The sequence below is a fragment of the Phoxinus phoxinus genome, assembly GCF_949152265.1.
Source record: "Phoxinus phoxinus genome assembly, chromosome: 22".
Taxonomy (NCBI): Eukaryota; Metazoa; Chordata; class Actinopteri; order Cypriniformes; family Leuciscidae; genus Phoxinus; species Phoxinus phoxinus.
Genome location: NC_136897.1, coordinates 12,645,143 through 12,666,650, shown reverse-complemented (window position 1 = coordinate 12,666,650; position 21,508 = coordinate 12,645,143). Strand labels below are relative to the sequence as shown.

Here is a 21,508-nt window from a genome sequence, read left to right as displayed (position 1 = left end):
ATGAGCATAATGTTATTGTATATACAGGTATCTTCACATTCTAAAATAATATACTTACTGTACATTGTTTCTAAAACAATAATAATGTAGTTATAATATAGTTGATGTGATTTATTCAGAGACACAGCTGATCTAATTAAGTATTCATGGAATACCATACTATATTAACAGTGACCAACCCTAAATTACCGTTTTTATCTAGCTCACTCATTTGGTATTTTTTTAAATGGAAACCCCACCTTATTTGCACAAAAAAACACATACCGGTATATGACACAAAAGCTGAACACAATCCTAAGTAATGTTGAACACTGAGAAATTTTCAAAAATAAGTGATTCTTTTATTTGTATCTTACAACTACAGGTGCAGAAGTTTTTTTTGCTGTTTATTAGCCAACAGACTCTTCTTTACAATAGGCACAGCCGTACAACCTTCATCACAAGGTGATTTGTGTGATTGCATAGTGCAGTTTAAAACCTAGAATTTACATCCCAAGGTCAGTAAAAGACAAAAAAATGCGCCACACATCAGTTTTTTTTTAACTCAAAATGTCAGAAGAGAACAAATCAGGTCAAAAGAAAGAACCTTTTGTTTAACATTATCAAGTGTAATCAGTTGTGTTGATATGCAAATTATAACTGTTAGTCAAATTGGATGACATATTAAGAAAATTATGGCAGAAATAAACATAGCCTAATCCTTATAGAGTGGTTGAGGCAGCACGCTATATTTAAACAAAATTTCAGACAAAGCATTTCTAATCCTCTGTCAAAACTCTGGCCCAAAAAAAAAAATCTGTTTATTTGATCTAAATGGGAAGAACGTTGTGGCAAATGTGATATTTTGCCAGCTGGCACATCAAAATTAGAACAGAATTTCAAGTATGATCTTAAGAATCCCAATTAGAATAGTCCACAGGATGGATTCCTCTTCTTCCATCACATCCTCGGGGCCCTGAGAGTGTTGAGACTGACCAGGAGTCTCATCTGAAGGATAAGAGTTTCTCTCAATTTGACCTTCTTTCAGTGCTGTCTGGTCATAAAACACCTTCATCTCAAACTCACTCTCCATGTAGGAGGGATGTCCGTAGATCCCGATTCCAACAGGCCTAAGGAAATCCCCCGGGACGACCACCACATCCTGGCCGCAGGTGGTAGACTGAAGCTTATAGGAATCAAAGTTTGGCCGCAGCGTCTTGTCAGAGACGTAGAGATCCGCATCCCCTTTAAGGCTCAGCATGTGCAGGATAATGCGTCCTTCGTGGTTGAGACGCAGGTAGCTGTAGTTTCCCGCCCCTATGTGGCCTTGCACGACATGGAGCAGGGCCCATTCTTCTGGCACAGAATGCTCCTCTGAAAGCTGCAGAGAGCCCAGGGCCTGGGAGAGGGCCGCCAACACCAACAAACCACCCCAGCACAGCGCCATGTCACTGCTGCCAGACCCCAGCTACACCTGTAAGCTGCCTGCAGTCAAAAAAATATATATTAGTTTAGTATCATCAGGGCCCAGCAAAAAAAAAAAGCAAAAAAAAAAGGATTGGATCAAATCATGTAAATAGGTTGTTTAAAAGAAAAAGAAAAAAAAGATTCTGAAATCAGATTAGAACACTACAAATTTAGGTTATGATGATCCCACCACAAGGCTGGATATCAGGAACAAAATGTAATATAACTTTACAATTTGTTAACTAATACAGCACTTGTTTAAAATATTATTTATTTCTGTGATGCCAAGCTGAATTTTCAGCATCATCACTCCAGTCTTCAGTGTCACATGATTCTTCAGAAATCATTCTAATATGCTGATTTGTTATCAATGTTGGAAAGAGTTTTGCTGCTTAATATTTTTTGGAACCTGAGATACTTTTTTTCAGGATTCATTGATGAAATCAATTTAACATCCTTGCTGTATAAAATTATCAATTGCTTTGATGAAATCTAATGACCCCAAACTTTTGAACGGTAGTGTAAATTGGTACGAAATATTTATATTTGAAATAAATACTGTTAATTTTTAACTTCTTATTCATCAAAAAAACATTATATATATATATTCTGAGGGATCATGTGACACTGAAGACTGGAGTAATGGCTGATCAAAATTCAGCTTTGCATCACAGAAATAAGTTATGTTTTAAAGTATATTCAAATAATAAACCATTATTTTAAATTGTAATAATATTTAATACACACACACACACACACACACACACACACACACACACACACACACACACACACACACACATATACATATATATATATATATATATATATATATATATATACATACATACAGCACTTGATTTAAACATAACAATCATAAAGTGAATAAAGTAGAAGCAGGATATATATTAAGGCTTTTGTTACAGTACAGGAAGGATAAATGATTTTGTCCCCAAACAGCTGTCAATAATATCAAACAAACATAACATTTCATTTGAACTATCATTAATTACTGTAAATGAATTACAATGATAGAGAGATGAACTCTTAAAAGTAATTTCTAACAATGGCATCCACTTTCTTGAGGACAAAAAAGTTCTCCATGTAGATGTTGATATAGCCTAATGTTTGGTTTGAAAGGGACTTCTCTGTGTGTGCAGTGCTTAATACATCGCTACACAATTCCACCAAAATATTGCCAAGGCCGCACCTTTATTGCAAGTATATTTGATTGTTTTTATTTTTTTTGTTATAGGTCAGATGAGGGACCTGACTGTTTGAAATTGGAAGGGGATGATTTGCATTGTTTTTTTTTATGTTTTCCGTCTCTTCAAATAAAAACACAAAGCGACCCAATGTTCACTATTCTATCTGTTGGTATTTATATAGATTGTGCCACATAGTCTCACTAGTGTTCATCTGGATTTGGTAATCTGGGAAAATATGTTATCTGCGTAAGTGTGATTCATTACACTGTTGATTTGAAAAGCCTTAGAGTGATGCGTTTCCTGTGACATGACCAAGAGACTTTCACCCCAGAGGCTTTTCTGAATCTAAACCTTGCATGATGGTGAAACGGCACCACTTGACACGTCATACATCTGTACTGACTGCTAAAAATATCTCTCTCGCTATTTTAAAGCAGCCACACACACACACACACACACACACACACAGCCAATGGCCATGGTCGTGTACTGTCAGTCCTGCCAAAGAAATATGCTTCAAGACCCCATATTCAAATGAAACTGTAAATATGTATAACCGAATTGTGCAACTTCGTTTCAGGGCGTATGCTATTGAGTCTTAAAATAGCTATTTTGTTTGTCTTTTAGATAGGTTTTGTTACTGCTTGTGCATAAACAGTCGAAAGTAAAAGCAGAAATTTAAAGATGCCATTTAAAGGTGTATTTGTTATAACAGCGATGTTAAAAATAGACACCCGTGTAGCCTCAGAAGACCTTTTTTTAAAAAAAATATAACGTTACTCTACAAAAATGATTTGCACAATGCCATATACTATACACTCTCCGTTTCTAAATTAAAACACCATCTAACGTTAATTCTTGAAACTTGCACAAAAGAATAAGACAGCTATTCAGCTAGCAGGCTAGCAGACCAGTAACGGTAGTTTTTTATGAAACTGAAGCAAAATAACTATTCATAATTAACACAGGTTCTAACACAGACATGTATTGTTTTGAGTTACCGGTGCATTGTCAAAAATAATCCATGAGGAAGGAGAGTCGGCGTCGTTATGTTTGGAATTTTCTGTTACAGGTGTTGAGTTGACTTCTGCACGTTCTGGGACATGATGTCATTATAACGCGCCACAGCGCCCTCTGTTTGACAGGAGGACAGCAGATCAGGAATGACATACATATCATTACATCAAATAATCAGAATTCTCCTGTGCGATTGGGATTTAGAAAGTTAAACATTATTAGTTGACGTATTCAATAAAATAGTGAGTGTGAAAATTGTGCTTATCCTTAAAGAGCCACAAGAGTGACCACGGTTGAACAATTTTCAGTTTTTCAAAAGAAGCACATTATTAGCATTACACACACAATTAAAACACAAACAAAAAGGATAGGCTACAGATTACAAAAATGAATAATGATAATAATAATAAAATTGAGTGGGGGAAATGTGCCAAACAATACAATTATTGCAGTGTACAGTACAAAATAATATATATATATATATATATATATATATATATATATATATATATATATATATATATATATATATATATATATATATATATAAGAATCAGATTAAAATAAAATACCCATCAGTAAAATATCAATAAGTGAGACTACAGGCAGTGCTGAGTAGATTATTTGCAAATTGTAGTCCGTTACTGATTTCAAATTACATAAAAAAAAATAGTTAGCAACGTAATTCATACACATTTTAGGTAATATAATCGGACTAGTTTTTTAATTACTTTTAGAATACTTTTGAAAAGGGTTTTCCAAACTGGGGTTTGTGAAGGAGCTAAACATATTTATTTTCAAATAAAATAAAATAAGAAAACTATGATTAAAATGAGTTTGAAAGACAAAAGATTTCTGAAGACATAGCTATGCATGTTTAAATTAGCCTTACTGAGTGATAATTAAATAATAATTAATGTGTTCGCGAGGAGTTGATTCGATACGCAAAGTTGCAAAGAAAATACTCATTCAAAGTGAAATGATTACTGTAAATTAAGAGGTTAAATGTTTTGTTTCTATGTAATTAGAGCCACCTGACTAACTGGTCTGCAAATTTCTGAATGTATTTAAGCGATATACTTTTTAAGAAAGGAAAATTTAAAACATGGATAAAAAGAATTAGGGAAAATCAATAATTTATTGAATAACATTATAGGCCTACTCAATTAAAAAGTAACTGAAGTCTGATTATGAGTATTTTAAATTTAAATAATCTAATTACAAGTACTTATTTTCTTAATCTGATAATGTAATTCAGTTAAAAAAATATTGTTGGTTTAATATAGAAAGTAACCTGGTTGCCTTATATTTTTAGTTAATTGAAAACTAAATATTTGAGTTGGTGCAAAAAAGAAGATTGGTTGAATCAACAGAATCTTAAAATTGTATGTTATCTGAACAACCAAGTTGATTTGACAAAAGAAAAAAGGGTTGTGCATAACAAATCATAAGAAAATATTTATTTTACATTGAGGCAATAAGGTTACTGAGGAAACACCTGAATCTAAACTTTTTTTTATTTTATTTAGAAATTATGAAAATATAACTGTGAAACAAACTTTTATGCTATTAAAGGTGATATAGCTGGTCACATACAACCTGAGGTTTTGTTTCAATCAGTGCGCATGCTTCTGGCCTTCAGTTTAGAAAATATTCTCTTTTCATCCACTAGATGTCGCTGTGAGCCACTAGATTCAGTGTCAGCACTGATTCCCACAGCTCTTGCCGGGTGCAGTGGCGCGCGCCTGTAATCCAAGATATTGGGAGGGGCTGGAGGATCGCTTGAGCTCAGTGGTTCTGGACTGCAGTGGACTATGTCGATTGGGTGTCAGCACTAAGTTCTACAGTGATATGGTGCTCCTGAGATCACCACCAGATCACCTATGAGAGGTGAACCGGTGTTCTGTCGATGTAGCATACTTTGTCAGAACAGCATACCGGAAGTTGAGTTTTATAGCGGGGTCTGTCAATTTAGCCTACTTTGTCAAAACAGCATACAGTGAAAAATGCCCTTACATCAACCTGCCAGGAAGTAGTAGGACAAAAGAAGCCCCAACAGAAAGAATGGATGACAGCAGGAACCATGTACAAGATACAAGTGAGAAAACGGAAGAAAGAAGCCATCAACATTAGCCGCACAAGAGCAGCAAAGGCAGCAGCACAAGCGGAGTACACAGAAGTCCAAAAAGAGGTAAAGCGAAGTGTGAGGACCGACAAGCAGAACTATATTGACAACCTAGCAGATGAGGCTGAGCAAGCTGTGGCAACAGGTAACATGAAACAACTATACAACACTACCAAGAAACTAACAGGCAAGTACAGTAGACCAGAAAGACCAGTCAAGGATAAGAAGGGACAGGAAATCGTGGGGGCAGAAAAACAACTAAACAGGTGGGCAGAACACTTTAAAGAACTGCTGAACAGACCAGCACCAGCAAGCCCTCCTGAGATACAGGCAGCTGATGCTGACCTACTGATAGACTGCGGCAAACCAACCAGGGAAGAAATCAGGAAGGCCATAATGCGAACAAAGAATGGTAAAGCTGCGGGTCCTGATGACATCCCGGCAGAAGCACTGAAGGCAGACACTGAAACCGCTGTTGAGATGCTGTTCCCTCTCTTTGAAAAGATCTGGAAAGAGGAGGATATACCAGCAGACTGGAAAGAGGGCTACCTCATTAAAATACCAAAAAAGGGGGACTTGAGCAACTGTGCAAACTACAGGGGAATCACACTACTATCAGTACCAGGCAAAATCTTCAACAGGATAATCTTAGATAGAATGAAAAATGCAGTGGACCACCGGCTGAGAGATGAACAAGCAGGATTCCGGAAGGAAAGATCATGCACTGACCAGATCGCAACATTGCGTATCATATTAGAACAGTCCAAGGAATGGAATTCATCCCTGTACATAACTTTTGTCGACTATGAGAAGGCGTTGGACAGTGTCCACAGAGAAAGTCTCTGGCAGCTAATTCGGCACTACGGGATACCAGTCAAGCTTGCAAGCCTGATCAAGAACTCTTACGAAGGAATGACCTGCAAGGTGGCCCATGGCGGTCATTTCACAAAAAGCTTAGAGGTTAAAACTGGAGTCAGGCAAGGCTGCCTGTTGTCACCATTCCTATTCCTTCTGGCAATTGACTTTATCCTAAAGAAGACAACCGCAGGAAAGAGAAATGGAATCCAGTGGACACTGGGGAAACAGCTCGACGACCTGGATTATGCTGACGACCTTGCCTTACTCTCCCACAGTCGCCAGCAAATGCAAGAAAAAACATGTGACCTTTCAACTGTCTCAGCCCAACTTGGCCTTAGGATCCACGAAGGAAAGACAAAAATTCTGAAAATTCATGCAACCAGCACAGAACCAGTCAAACTTAGAGGAAAAATCCTGGACGAAGTGGAGTTGTTCACATACCTAGGGAGCATCATTGACGCGCAAGCAGGCACAGACGCAGACGTCAAGGCAAGAATCGGGAAGGCGAGAGCAGCATTTCTCATGATGAAAAATCTGTGGAACTCCCGCCAGCTCACAACACACACCAAAATTCGCCTCTTCAATTCCAATGTCAAGTCGGTCCTTCTGTATGGAGCAGAAACCTGGAGAAAAACAAAAACAACCCTAAGGAAAATCCAGACCTTCATTAACAGCTGTCTATGCAGAATCCTTCAGATCCGTTGGCCTGACACCATCAGAAATTGCGACCTATGGCAGAGGACGAACCAGCTTCCTGCAGATCAAGAAATCAGGAAGAGGAAGTGGAGATGGATAGGGCACACCTTGCGAAAACCAAGTTCAAGCATCACCAGACAGGCGCTGACGTGGAATCCACAAGGTAAAAGGAAAAGGGGGAGACCTAAAAACACATGGAGAAGAGACTTAGAGGCAGACACCAAAGAGACGGGGCACACCTGGAAAGAGCTGGAAAAAATTGCCCAGGACCGCTGAAGAAAGGTTGTCGATGGCCTATGCTCCGGGAGGGGTGAAAGGCTTAAGTAAGTATCAAAACAGCATACCCCTTTATAAACTGTATTTTTATTAAACCAGGGGCTATCAAAACAGCATACCCTTCAATAATGTGTATATATTATGAGATCTAATACACCAACACTTACCGCTTCATCTTAGATATGCTGAAATTATGGTATAAATTGAACGCATGCGCAATTCCACAAATTTATAACCGAAGGTCTGATGGGTATGGTGTTCCGTCAGAACACCTGTTCACCCCTCCTTAGACGACCTGGTGGTCCCGGGATGTTGTTTTTTGATTGTTAAAATAATTATCAGTGCAAAATATTCACATTTAATTTACAATCTTGATGAAAAATAATGAATTGATGTGATTCAATTTATTTGACACTGGGTATAACTGTGAACACAAAAGACTGAGTCTCGCTGTATCGCTCAGGCTGCACTGCAGTGTCTATTCACAGGCGCGATCCCACTACTGATCGACACGGGGACTTTGACCTGCTCCGTCTCCGACCTGGGCCGGTTCACCCCTCCTTAGACGACCTGGTGGTCCCGGGCTCCCCCAGAAGCACCATATCGATATCGAACTTAGTGTGGACACCCGATCGACATAGTCCACTGCAGTCCAGAACCCCTGAACTCAAGCGATCCTCCAGCCTCAGCCTCCCAGTATCTTGGATTACAGGCGCGCGCCACTGCACCCGGCGAGAGCTGTGAGAATCATCACTGACACTGAATCTAGTGGATCACAGCGACCTCTAGTGTACGAAAACATATTATTAGCTTACAATAAGGCAGGGTAAATTAAAGCTTTTTACAATCTCCTTGCAAGCTTTTTTTTACGTATATTTTTTTTCATAATTATGTGTTTTCAAATGCATGCTTTAAGTTGATTCAGCAACAACACAAAAAACATAACAGCTGTTTAACCACATTTAAGTTTTCCATAACTTTCATCAAGAGTTATTGCATTTCATTATGCAATTCACATAAGAGTGTTTGTTCATAGCATAGCACCCTGTATGAAAGCAGACTGTTAGACTACCATAAGCACGATGAACTGAAGCTTTTTACAATCTCTTTTGTAGCTTTTTTTGGTCAAAGATAAGTGTCTTCAAAATTGCATTTTTAAAAAATCCTGATGCCTCAGGTTGTTTGAGCACAATATTTAAAAATCACACAATAAGCGTTTAACCATATAGCCGAAGTTTTCCAGACACAACTTTAATCTAGCCTTTCATAGCGCATATAGGCTACCAAGAGTATTTATCCTCATCTGCATTCATTTTAACGCAACTGATTATTTTTTAATCAAACTGCATTTTAGTTTAATAAATGAATAATTTGCTAGGCTATATAGGCTATCTTTACAGATGTTGTTTTTCGATTGTTAAATATAGGCCTAGGCTATGTATTATTATTATAAAATATTGACATCTAATTTACAATCTTGAAAGACTATAGTTAAAAATAAGGAATTCTTGTAATATAATTGATTTGACACTGGGTATAACTGTGAACACAAAAGACTGAGTCTCGCTGTATTGCTCAGGCTGCACTGCAGTGTCTATTCACAGGCGCGATCCCACTACTGATCGACACGGGGACTTTGACCTGCTCCGTGTCCGACCTGGGCCGGTTCACCCCTCCTTAGACGACCTGGTGGTCCCGGGCTCCCCCAGAAGCACCATATCAATATCGAACTTAGTGTGGACACCCGATCGACATAGTCCACTGCAGTCCAGAACCCCTGAGCTCAAGCGATCCTCCAGCCTCAGCCTCCCAGTATCTTGGATTACAGGCGCGCGCCACTGCACCCGGCGAGAGCTGTGAGAATCATCACTGACACTGAATCTAGTGGCTCACAGCGACCTCTAGTGGATGAAAACATATTATTAGGTTACAATAAGGCAGGGTTAATTAAAGCTTTTTACAATCTCTTTTGTAGCTTTTTTTTTTTTTGGTCAAATATAGGCTGTGTTTTCAAAATTGCACCTTTTTTTTTACGGATGCCTCAACTGGTTTTAGCACAATACACAACATCACACAATAACTGTTAAGCCACATAGCAGAAGTTTTCCAGACATAACTTTCAACTTGCCTTTCACATAAGATTATTTATCTTCATCTGTTCTCATTCATTTTAACATATCTGATTATTGTTTTAATCAAACTGATTTATAGTTTAATAAATGAATAATTTGCTGGGCTACAGGCAATCTATAGATTTACAGATGTTGTTTTTTGATTGTTAAAATAATTATCAGTGCAAAATATTCACATTTAATTTACAATCTTGATGAAAAATAATGAATTGATGTGATCCAATTTATTCGACACTGGGTATAACTGTGAACACAAAAGACTGAGTCTCGCTGTATCGCTCAGGCTGCACTGCAGTGTCTATTCACAGGCGCGATCCCACTACTGATCGACACGGGGACTTTGACCTGTTCCGTCTCCGACCTGGGCCGGTTCACCCCTCCTTAGACGACCTGGTGGTCCCGGGCTCCCCCAGAAGCACCATATCGATACCGAACTTAGTGTGGACACCCGATCGACATAGTCCACTGCAGTCCAGAACCCCTGAGCTCAAGCGATCCTCCAGCCTCAGCCTCCCAGTATCTTGGATTACAGGCGCGCGCCACTGCACCCGGCGAGAGCTGTGAGAATCAGCGCTGACACTGAATCTAGTGGATCACAGCGACCTCTAGTGTACGAAAACATATTATTAGCTTACAATAAGGCAGGGTAAATTAAAGCTTTTTACAATCTCCTTGCAAGCTTTTTTTTACGTATATTTTTTTTCATAATTATGTGTTTTCAAATGCATGCTTTAAGTTGATTCAGCAACAACACAAAAAACATAACAGCTGTTTAACCACATTTAAGTTTTCCATAACTTTCATCAAGAGTTATTGCATTTTATTATGCAATTCACATAAGAGTGTTTGTTCATAGCATAGCACCCTGTATGAAAGCAGACTGTTAGACTACCGTAAGCACGATGAACTGAAGCTTTTTACAATCTCTTTTGTAGCTTTTTTTGGTCAAAGATAAGTGTCTTCAAAATTGCATTTTTAAAAAATCCTGATGCCTCAGGTTGTTTGAGCACAATATTTAAAAATCACACAATAAGCGTTTAACCATAGCCGAAGTTTTCCAGACACAACTTTAATCTAGCCTTTCATAGCGCATATAGGCTACCAAGAGTATTTATCCTCATCTGCATTCATTTTAACGCAACTGATTATTTTTTAATCAAACTGCATTTTAGTTTGATAAATGAATAATTTGCTAGGCTATATAGGCTATCTTTACAGATGTTGTTTTTCGATGGTTAAATATAGGCCTAGGCTATGTATTATTATTATAAAATATTGACATCTAATTTACAATCTTGAAAGACTATAGTTAAAAATAAGGAATTCTTGTAATATAATTGATTTGACACTGGGTATAACTGTGAACACAAAAGACTGAGTCTCGCTGTATCGCTCAGGCTGCACTGCAGTGTCTATTCACAGGCGCGATCCCACTACTGATCGACACGGGGACTTTGACCTGCTCCGTGTCCGACCTGGGCCGGTTCACCCCTCCTTAGACGACCTGGTGGTCCCGGACTCCCCCAGAAGCACCATATCAATATCGAACTTAGTGTGGACACCCGATCGACATAGTCCACTGCAGTCCAGAACCCCTGAGCTCAAGCGATCCTCCAGCCTCAGCCTCCCAGTATCTTGGATTACAGGCGCGCGCCACTGCACCCGGCGAGAGCTGTGAGAATCAGCGCTGATACTGAATCTAGTGGATCACAGCGACCTCTAGTGGATGAAAACAGATTATTAGGTTACAATAAGGCAGGGTTAATTAAAGCTTTTTACAATCTCTTTTGTAGCTTTTTTTTTTTTGGTCAAATATAGGCTGTGTTTTCAAAATTGCACCTTTTTTTTTTACGGATGCCTCAACTGGTTTTAGCACAATACACAACATCACACAATAACTGTTAAGCCACATAGCAGAAGTTTTCCAGACATAACTTTCAACTTGCCTTTCACATAAGATTATTTATCTTCATCTGTTCTCATTCATTTTAACATATCTGATTATTGTTTTAATCAAACTGATTTATAGTTTAATAAATGAATAATTTGCTGGGCTACAGGCAACCTATAGATTTACAGATGTTGTTTTTTGATTGTTAAAATAATTATCAGTGCAAAATATTCACATTTAATTTACAATCTTGATGAAAAATAATGAATTGATGTGATCCAATTTATCCGACACTGGGTATAACTGTGGACACAAAAGACTGAGTCTCGCTGTGTTGCTCAGGCTGCACTGCAGTGTCTATTCACAGGCGCGATCCCACTACTGATCGACACGGGGACTTTGACCTGTTCCGTCTCCGACCTGGGCCGGTTCACCCCTCCTTAGACGACCTGGTGGTCCCGGGCTCCCCCAGAAGCACCATATCGATACCGAACTTAGTGTGGACACCCGATCGACATAGTCCACTGCAGTCCAGAACCCCTGAACTCAAGCGAACCTCCAGCCTCAGCCTCCCAGTATCTTGGATTACAGGCGCGCGCCACTGCACCCGGCGAGAGCTGTGAGAATCATCACTGACACTGAATCTAGTGGATCACAGCGACCTCTAGTGTACGAAAACATATTATTAGGTTACAATAAGGCAGGGTCAATTAAAGCTTTTTACAATCTCTTTTGTAGCTTTTTTTTTTGGTCAAATATAGGCTAAGTGTTTTCAAAATGGAATTTTTTTTTTACGGATGCCTCAACTGGTTTTAGCACAATACACAACATCACACAATAACTGTTAAGCCACATAGCAGAAGATTTCCAGACATAACTTTCAACTAGCCTTTCACATAAGATTATTTATCTTCATCTGTTCTCATTCATTTTAACATATCTGATTATTGTTTTAATCAAACTGATTCATAGTTTAATAAATGAATAATTTGCTGGGCTACAGGCAACCAATAGATTTACAGATGTTGTTTTTCGATTGTTAAAATAATTATCAGTGCAAAATATTCACATTTAATTTACAATCTTGATGAAAAATAATGAATTGATGTGATTCAATTTATTTGACACTGGGTATAACTGTGAACACAAAAGACTGAGTCTCGCTGTATCGCTCAGGCTGCACTGCAGTGCCTATTCACAGGCGCGATCCCACTACTGATCGACACGGGGACTTTGACCTGCTCCGTCTCCGACCTGGGCCGGTTCACCCCTCCTTAGACGACCTGGTGGTCCCGGGCTCCCCCAGAAGCACCATATCGATATCGAACATGGTGTGGACACCCGATCGACATAGTCCACTGCAGTCCAGAGCCCCTGAGCTCAAGCGATCCTCCAGCCTCAGCCTCCCAGTATCTTGGATTACAGGCGCGCGCCACTGCACCCGGCGAGAGCTGTGAGAATCAGCGCTGATACTGAATCTAGTGGATCACAGCGACCTCTAGTGTACGAAAACATATTATTAGCTTACAATAAGGCAGGGTAAATTAAAGCTTTTTACAATCTCCTTGCAAGCTTTTTTTTACGTATATTTTTTTTCATAATTATGTGTTTTCAAATGCATGCTTTAAGTTGATTCAGCAACAACACAAAAAACATAACAGCTGTTTAACCACATTTAAGTTTTCCATAACTTTCATCAAGAGTTATTGCATTTCATTATGCAATTCACATAAGAGTGTTTGTTCATAGCATAGCACCCTGTATGAAAGCAGACTGTTAGACTACCATAAGCACGATGAACTGAAGCTTTTTACAATCTCTTTTGTAGCTTTTTTTTTTTTGGTCAAATATAGGCTGTGTTTTCAAAATTGCACCTTTTTTTTTTTACGGATGCCTCAACTGGTTTTAGCACAATACACAACATCACACAATAACTGTTAAGCCACATAGCAGAAGTTTTCCAGACATAACTTTCATCTAGCCTTTCACATAAGATTATTTATCTTCATCTGTTCTCATTCATTTTAACATATCTGATTATTGTTTTAATCAAACTGAATCATAGTTTAATAAATGAATAATTTGCTAGGCTACAGGCAACCTATAGATTTACAGATGTTGTTTTTCGATTGTTAAAATAATTATCAGTGCAAAATATTCACATTTAATTTACAATCTTGATGAAAAATAATGAATTGTTGTGATTCAATTTATTTGACACTGGGTATAACTGTGAACACAAAAGACTGAGTCTCGCTGTATCGCTCAGGCTGCACTGCAGTGCCTATTCACAGGCGCGATCCCACTACTGATCGACACGGGGACTTTGACCTGCTCCGCGTCCGACCTGGGCCGGTTCACCCCTCCTTAGACGACCTGGTGGTCCCGGGCTCCCCCAGAAGCACCATATCGATATCGAACTTAGTGTGGACACCCGATCGACATAGTCCACTGCAGTCCAGAACCCCTGAGCTCAAGCGATCCTCCAGCCTCAGCCTCCCAGTATCTTGGATTACAGGCGCGCGCCACTGCACCCGGCGAGAGCTGTGAGAATCAGCGCTGATACTGAATCTAGTGGATCACAGCGACCTCTAGTGTACGAAAACATATTATTAGCTTACAATAAGGCAGGGTCAATTAAAGCTTTTTACAATCTCCTTGCAAGCTTTTTTTTACGTATATTTTTTTTCATAATTATGTGTTTTCAACTGCATGCTTTAAGTTGATTAAGCAACAACACAAAAAACATAACAGCTGTTTAACCACATTTAAGTTTTCCATAACTTTCATCAAGAGTTATTGCATTTTATTATGCAATTCACATAAGAGTGTTTGTTCATAGCATAGCACCCTGTATGAAAGCAGACTGTTAGACTATACCGTAAGCACGATGAACTGAAGCTTTTTACAATCTCTTTTGTAGCTTTTTTTGGTCAAAGATAAGTGTCTTCAAAATTGCATTTTTTAAAAATCCTGATGCCTCAGGTTGTTTGAGCACAATATTTAAAAATCACACAATAAGCGTTTAACCATATAGCCGAAGTTTTCCAGACACAACTTTAATCTAGCCTTTCATAGCGCATATAGGCTACCAAGAGTATTTATCCTCATCTGCATTCATTTTAACGCAACTGATTATTTTTTAATCAAACTGCATTTTAGTTTGATAAATGAATAATTTGCTAGGCTATATAGGCTATCTTTACAGATGTTGTTTTTCGATTGTTAAATATAGGCCTAGGCTATGTATTATTATTATAAAATATTGACATCTAATTTACAATCTTGAAAGACTATAGTTAAAAATAAGGAATTCTTGTAATATAATTGATTTGACACTGGGTATAACTGTGAACACAAAAGATTGAGTCTCGCTGTATTGCTCAGGCTGCATTGCAGTGTCTATTCACAGGCGAGATCCCACTACTGATCGACACGGGGACTTTGACCTGCTCCGTGTCCGACCTGGGCCGGTTCACCCCTCCTTAGACGACCTGGTGGTCCCGGGCTCCCCCAGAAGCACCATATCAATATCGAACTTAGTGTGGACACCCGATCGACATAGTCCACTGCAGTCCAGAACCCCTGAGCTCAAGCGATCCTCCAGCCTCAGCCTCCCAGTATCTTGGATTACAGGCGAGCGCCACTGCACCCGGCGAGAGCTGTGAGAATCATCACTGACACTGAATCTAGTGGCTCACAGCGACATCTAGTGGATGAAAACAGATTATTAGGTTACAATAAGGCAGGGTTAATTAAAGCTTTTTACAATCTCTTTTGTAGCTTTTTTTTTTTGGTCAAATATAGGCTGTGTTTTCAAAATTGCACCTTTTTTTTTTACGGATGCCTCAACTGGTTTTAGCACAATACACAACATCACACAATAACTGTTAAGCCACATAGCAGAAGTTTTCCAGACATAACTTTCAACTTGCCTTTCACATAAGATTATTTATCTTCATCTGTTCTCAATTATTTTAACATATCTGATTATTGTTTTAATCAAACTGATTTATAGTTTAATAAATGAATAATTTGCTGGGCTACAGGCAACCTATAGATTTACAGATGTTGTTTTTTGATTGTTAAAATAATTATCAGTGCAAAATATTCACATTTAATTTACAATCTTGATGAAAAATAATGAATTGATGTGATTCAATTTATTTGACACTGGGTATAACTGTGAACACAAAAGACTGAGTCTCGCTGTATCGCTCAGGCTGCACTGCAGTGTCTATTCACAGGCGCGATCCCACTACTGATCGACACGGGGACTTTGACCTGTTCCGTCTCCGACCTGGGCCGGTTCACCCCTCCTTAGACGACCTGGTGGTCCCGGGCTCCCCCAGAAGCACCATATCGATATCGAACTTGGTGTGGACACCCGATCGACATAGTCCACTGCAGTCCAGAACCCCTGAGCTCAAGCGATCCTCCAGCCTCAGCCTCCCAGTATCTTGGATTACAGGCGCGCGCCACTGCACCCGGCGAGAGCTGTGAGAATCAACACTGACACTGAATCTAGTGGATCACAGCGACCTCTAGTGTACGAAAACATATTATTAGCTTACAATAAGGCAGGGTCAATTAAAGCTTTTTACAATCTCCTTGCAAGCTTTTTTTTACGTATATTTTTTTTCATAATTATGTGTTTTCAAATGCATGCTTTAAGTTGATTCAGCAACAACACAAAAAACATAACAGCTGTTTAACCACATTTAAGTTTTCCATAACTTTCATCAAGAGTTATTGCATTTCATTATGCAATTCACATAAGAGTGTTTGTTCATAGCATAGCACCCTGTATGAAAGCAGACTGTTAGACTACCGTAAGCACGATGAACTGAAGCTTTTTACAATCTCTTTTGTAGCTTTTTTTGGTCAAAGATAAGTGTCTTCAAAATTGCATTTTTAAAAAATCCTGATGCCTCAGGTTGTTTGAGCACAATATTTAAAAATCACACAATAAGCGTTTAACCATATAGCCGAAGTTTTCCAGACACAACTTTAATCTAGCCTTTCATAGCGCATATAGGCTACCAAGAGTATTTATCCTCATCTGCATTCATTTTAACGCAACTGATTATTTTTTAATCAAACTGCATTTTAGTTTGATAAATGAATAATTTGCTAGGCTATATAGGCTATCTTTACAGATGTTGTTTTTCGATTGTTAAATATAGGCCTAGGCTATGTATTATTATTATAAAATATTGACATCTAATTTACAATCTTGAAAGACTATAGTTAAAAATAGGGAATTCTTGTAATATAATTGATTTGACACTGGGTATAACTGTGAACTCAAAAGACTGAGTCTCGCTGTATTGCTCAGGCTGCACAGCAGTGTCTATTCACAGGCGCGATCCCACTACTGATCGACACGGGGACTTTGACCTGCTCCGTGTCCGACCTGGGCCGGTTCATCCCTCCTTAGACGACCTGGTGGTCCCGGGCTCCCCCAGAAGCACCATATCGATACCGAACTTAGTGTGGACACCCGATCGACATAGTCCACTGCAGTCCAGAACCCCTGAACTCAAGCGATCCTCCAGCCTCAGCCTCCCAGTATCTTGGATTACAGGCGCGCGCCACTGCACCCGGCGAGAGCTGTGAGAATCAGCGCTGACACTGAATCTAGTGGCTCACAGCGACCTCTAGTGGATGAAAACAGATTATTAGGTTGCAATAAGGCAGGGTTAATTAAAGCTTTTTACAATCTCTTTTGTAGCTTTTTTTTTTTTGGTCAAATATAGGCTAAGTGTTTTCAAAATGGATTTTTTTTTTTACGGATGCCTCAACTGGTTTTAGCACAATACACAAGATCACACAATAACTGTTAAGCCACATAGCAGAAGTTTTCCAGACATAACTTTCATCTAGCCTTTCACATAAGATTATTTATCTTCATCTGTTCTCATTCATTTTAACATATCTGATTATTGTTTTAATCAAACTGATTCATAGTTTAATAAATGAATAATTTGCTAGGCTACAGGCAACCTATAGATTTACAGATGTTGTTTTTCGATTGTTAAAATAATTATCAGTGCAAAATATTCACATTTAATTTACAATCTTGATGAAAAATAATGAATTGTTGTGATTCAATTTATTTGACACTGGGTATAACTGTGAACACAAAAGACTGAGTCTCGCTGTGTTGCTCAGGCTGCACTGCAGTGTCTATTCACAGGCGCGATCCCACTACTGATCGACACGGGGACTTTGACCTGCTCCGTGTCCGACCTGGGCCGGTTCACCCCTCCTTAGACGACCTGGTGGTCCCGGGCTCCCCCAGAAGCACCATATCGATATCGAACTTAGTGTGGACACCCGATCGACATAGTCCACTGCAGTCCAGAACCCCTGAGCTCAAGCGATCCTCCAGCCTCAACCTCCCAGTATCTTGGATTACAGGCGCGCGCCACTGCACCCGGCGAGAGCTGTGAGAATCAGCGCTGATACTGAATCTAGTGGATCACAGCGACCTCTAGTGTACGAAAACATATTATTAGCTTACAATAAGGCAGGGTAAATTAAAGCTTTTTACAATCTCCTTGCAAGCTTTTTTTTACGTATATTTTTTTTAATATTTATGTGTTTTCAAATGCATGCTTTAAGTTGATTCAGCAACAACAACAAAAACATAACAGCTGTTTAACCACATTTAAGTTTTCCATAACTTTCATCAAGAGTTATTGCATTTTATTATGCAATTCACATAAGAGTGTTTGTTCATAGCATAGCACCCTGTATGAAAGCAGACTGTTAGACTACCGTAAGCACGATGAACTGAAGCTTTTTACAATCTCTTTTGTAGCTTTTTTTGGTCAAAGATAAGTGTCTTCAAAATTGCATTTTTAAAAAATCCTGATGCCTCAGGTTGTTTGAGCACAATATTTAAAATCACACAATAAGCGTTTAACCATACAGCCGAAGTTTTCCAGACACAACTTTAATCTAGCCTTTCATAGCGCATATAGGCAACCAAGAGTATTTATCCTCATCTGCATTTATTTTAAAGCAACTGATTATTTTTTAATCAAACTGCATTTTAGTTTGATAAATGAATAATTTGCTAGGCTATATAGGCTATCTTTACAGATGTTGTTTTTCGATTGTTAAATATAGGCCTAGGCTATGCATTAATATTATAAAATATTGACATCTAATTTACAATCTTGAAAGACTATAGTTAAAAATAAGGAATTCTTGTAATATAATTGATTTGACACTGGGTATAACTGTGAACACAAAAGACTGAGTCTCGCTGTATCGCTCAGGCTGCACTGCAGTGTCTATTCACAGGCGAGATCCCACTACTGATCGACACGGGGACTTTGACCTGCTCCTTCTCCGACCTGGGCCGGTTCATCCCTCCTTAGACGACCTGGTGGTCCCGGGCTCCCCCAGAAGCACCATATCGATACCGAACTTAGTGTGGACACCCGATCGACATAGTCCACTGCAGTCCAGAACCCCTGAGCTCAAGCGATCCTCCAGCCTCAGCCTCCCAGTATCTTGGATTACAGGCGCGCGCCACTGCACCCGGCGAGAGCTGTGAGAATCATCACTGACACTGAATCTAGTGGATCACAGCGACCTCTAGTGGATGAAAACATATTATTAGCTTACAATAAGGCAGGGTCAATTAAAGCTTTTTACATTCTCCTTGCAAGCTTTTTTTTACGTATATTTTTTTTCATAATTATGTGTTTTCAAATGCATGCTTTAAGTTGATTCAGCAACAACACAAAAAACATAACAGCTGTTTAACCACATTTAAGTTTTCCATAACTTTCATCAAGAGTTATTGCATTTCATTATGCAATTCACATAAGAGTGTTTGTTCATAGCATAGCACCCTGTATGAAAGCAGACTGTTAGACTACCATAAGCACGATGAACTGAAGCTTTTTACAATCTCTTTTGTAGCTTTTTTTTTTTTGGTCAAATATAGGCTGTGTTTTCAAAATTGCACCTTTTTTTTTTTACGGATGCCTCAACTGGTTTTAGCACAATACACAACATCACACAATAACTGTTAAGCCACATAGCAGAAGTTTTCCAGACATAACTTTCATCTAGCCTTTCACATAAGATTATTTATCTTCATCTGTTCTCATTCATTTTAACATATCTGATTATTGTTTTAATCAAACTGAATCATAGTTTAATAAATGAATAATTTGCTAGGCTACAGGCAACCTATAGATTTACAGATGTTGTTTTTCGATTGTTAAAATAATTATCAGTGCAAAATATTCACATTTAATTTACAATCTTGATGAAAAATAATGAATTGTTGTGATTCAATTTATTTGACACTGGGTATAACTGTGGACACAAAAGACTGAGTCTCGCTGTATCGCTCAGGCTGCACTGCAGTGTCTATTCACAGGCGCGATCCCACTACTGATCGACACGGGGACTTTGACCTGCTCCGCGTCCGACCTGGGCCGGTTCACCCCTCCTTAGACGACCTGGTGGTCCCGGGCTCCCCCAGAAGCACCATATCGATATCGAACTTAGTGTGGACACCCGATCGACATAGTCCACTGCAGTCCAGAACCCCTGAGCTCAAGCGATCCTCCAGCCTCAGCCTCCCAGGATCTTGGATTACAGGCGCGCGCCACTGCACCCGGCGAGAGCTGTGAGAATCAGCGCTGATACTGAATCTAGTGGATCACAGCGACCTCTAGTGTACGAAAACATATTATTAGCTTACAATAAGGCAGGGTAAATTAAAGCTTTTTACAATCTCCTTGCAAGCTTTTTTTTACGTATATTTTTTTTCATAATTATGTGTTTTCAACTGCATGCTTTAAGTTGATTCAGCAACAACACAAAAAACATAACAGCTGTTTAACCACATTTAAGTTTTCCATAACTTTCATCAAGAGTTATTGCATTTTATTATGCAATTCACATAAGAGTGTTTGTTCATAGCATAGCACCCTGTATGAAAGCAGACTGTTAGACTACCGTAAGCATGATGAACTGAAGCTTTTTACAATCTCTTTTGTAGCTTTTTTTGGTCAAAGATAAGTGTCTTCAAAATTGCATTTTTAAAAAATCCTGATGCCTCAGGTTGTTTGAGCACAATATTTAAAAATCACACAATAAGCGTTTAACCATATAGCCGAAGTTTTCCAGACACAACTTTAATCTAGCCTTTCATAGCGCATATAGGCTACCAAGAGTATTTATCCTCATCTGCATTCATTTTAACGCAACTGATTATTTTTTAATCAAACTGCATTTTAGTTTGATAAATGAATAATTTGCTAGGCTATATAGGCTATCTTTACAGATGTTGTTTTTCGATTGTTAAATATAGGCCTAGACTATGTATTATTATTATAAAATATTGACATCTAATTTACAATCTTGAAAGACTATAGTTAAAAATAAGGAATTCTTGTAATATAATTGATTTGACACTGGGTATAACTGTGAACACAAAAGACTGAGTCTCGCTGTGTTGCTCAGGCTGCACTGCAGTGTCTATTCACAGGCGCGATCCCACTACTGATCGACACGGGGATTTTGACCTGCTCCGTGTCCGACCTGGGCCGGTTCACCCCTCCTTAGACGACCTGGTGGTCCCGGGCTCCCCCAGAAGCACCATATCGATACCGAACTTAGTGTGGACACCCGATCGACATAGTCCACTGCAGTCCAGAACCCCTGAGCTCAAGCGATCCTCCAGCCTCAGCCTCCCAGTATCTTGGATTACAGGCGCGCGCCACTGCACCCGGCGAGAGCTGTGAGAATCATCACTGACACTGAATCTAGTGGATCACAGCGACATCTAGTGGATGAAAACAGATTATTAGGTTGCAATAAGGCA

At 39.0% G+C, this 21,508-nt stretch overlaps 1 protein-coding gene across 1 annotated transcript; it reads right to left on the bottom strand.

The window, feature by feature from the left end:
* Positions 1-145: 145 nt before the first annotated feature.
* On the bottom strand, positions 146-3,808 carry cUnh6orf120 (chromosome Un C6orf120 homolog). The gene is made up of 2 exons (XM_079597079.1): positions 3,656-3,808; positions 146-1,464 (listed from the first exon to the last, which is right to left on the bottom strand). The coding sequence occupies exon 2, from the start codon at positions 1,424-1,426 to the stop codon at positions 866-868; it is 561 nt and encodes a 186-aa protein (XP_079453205.1). The 5' UTR covers positions 1,427-1,464; positions 3,656-3,808; the 3' UTR covers positions 146-865.
* Positions 3,809-21,508: the final 17,700 nt, after the last annotated feature.

What these genes read in the sequence shown, in the direction of transcription:
- cUnh6orf120 (XM_079597079.1), bottom strand. Translation starts at nt 1,426, where the DNA reads ATGGCGCTGTGCTGGGGTGGTTTGTTGGTGTTGGCGGCCCTCTCCCAG.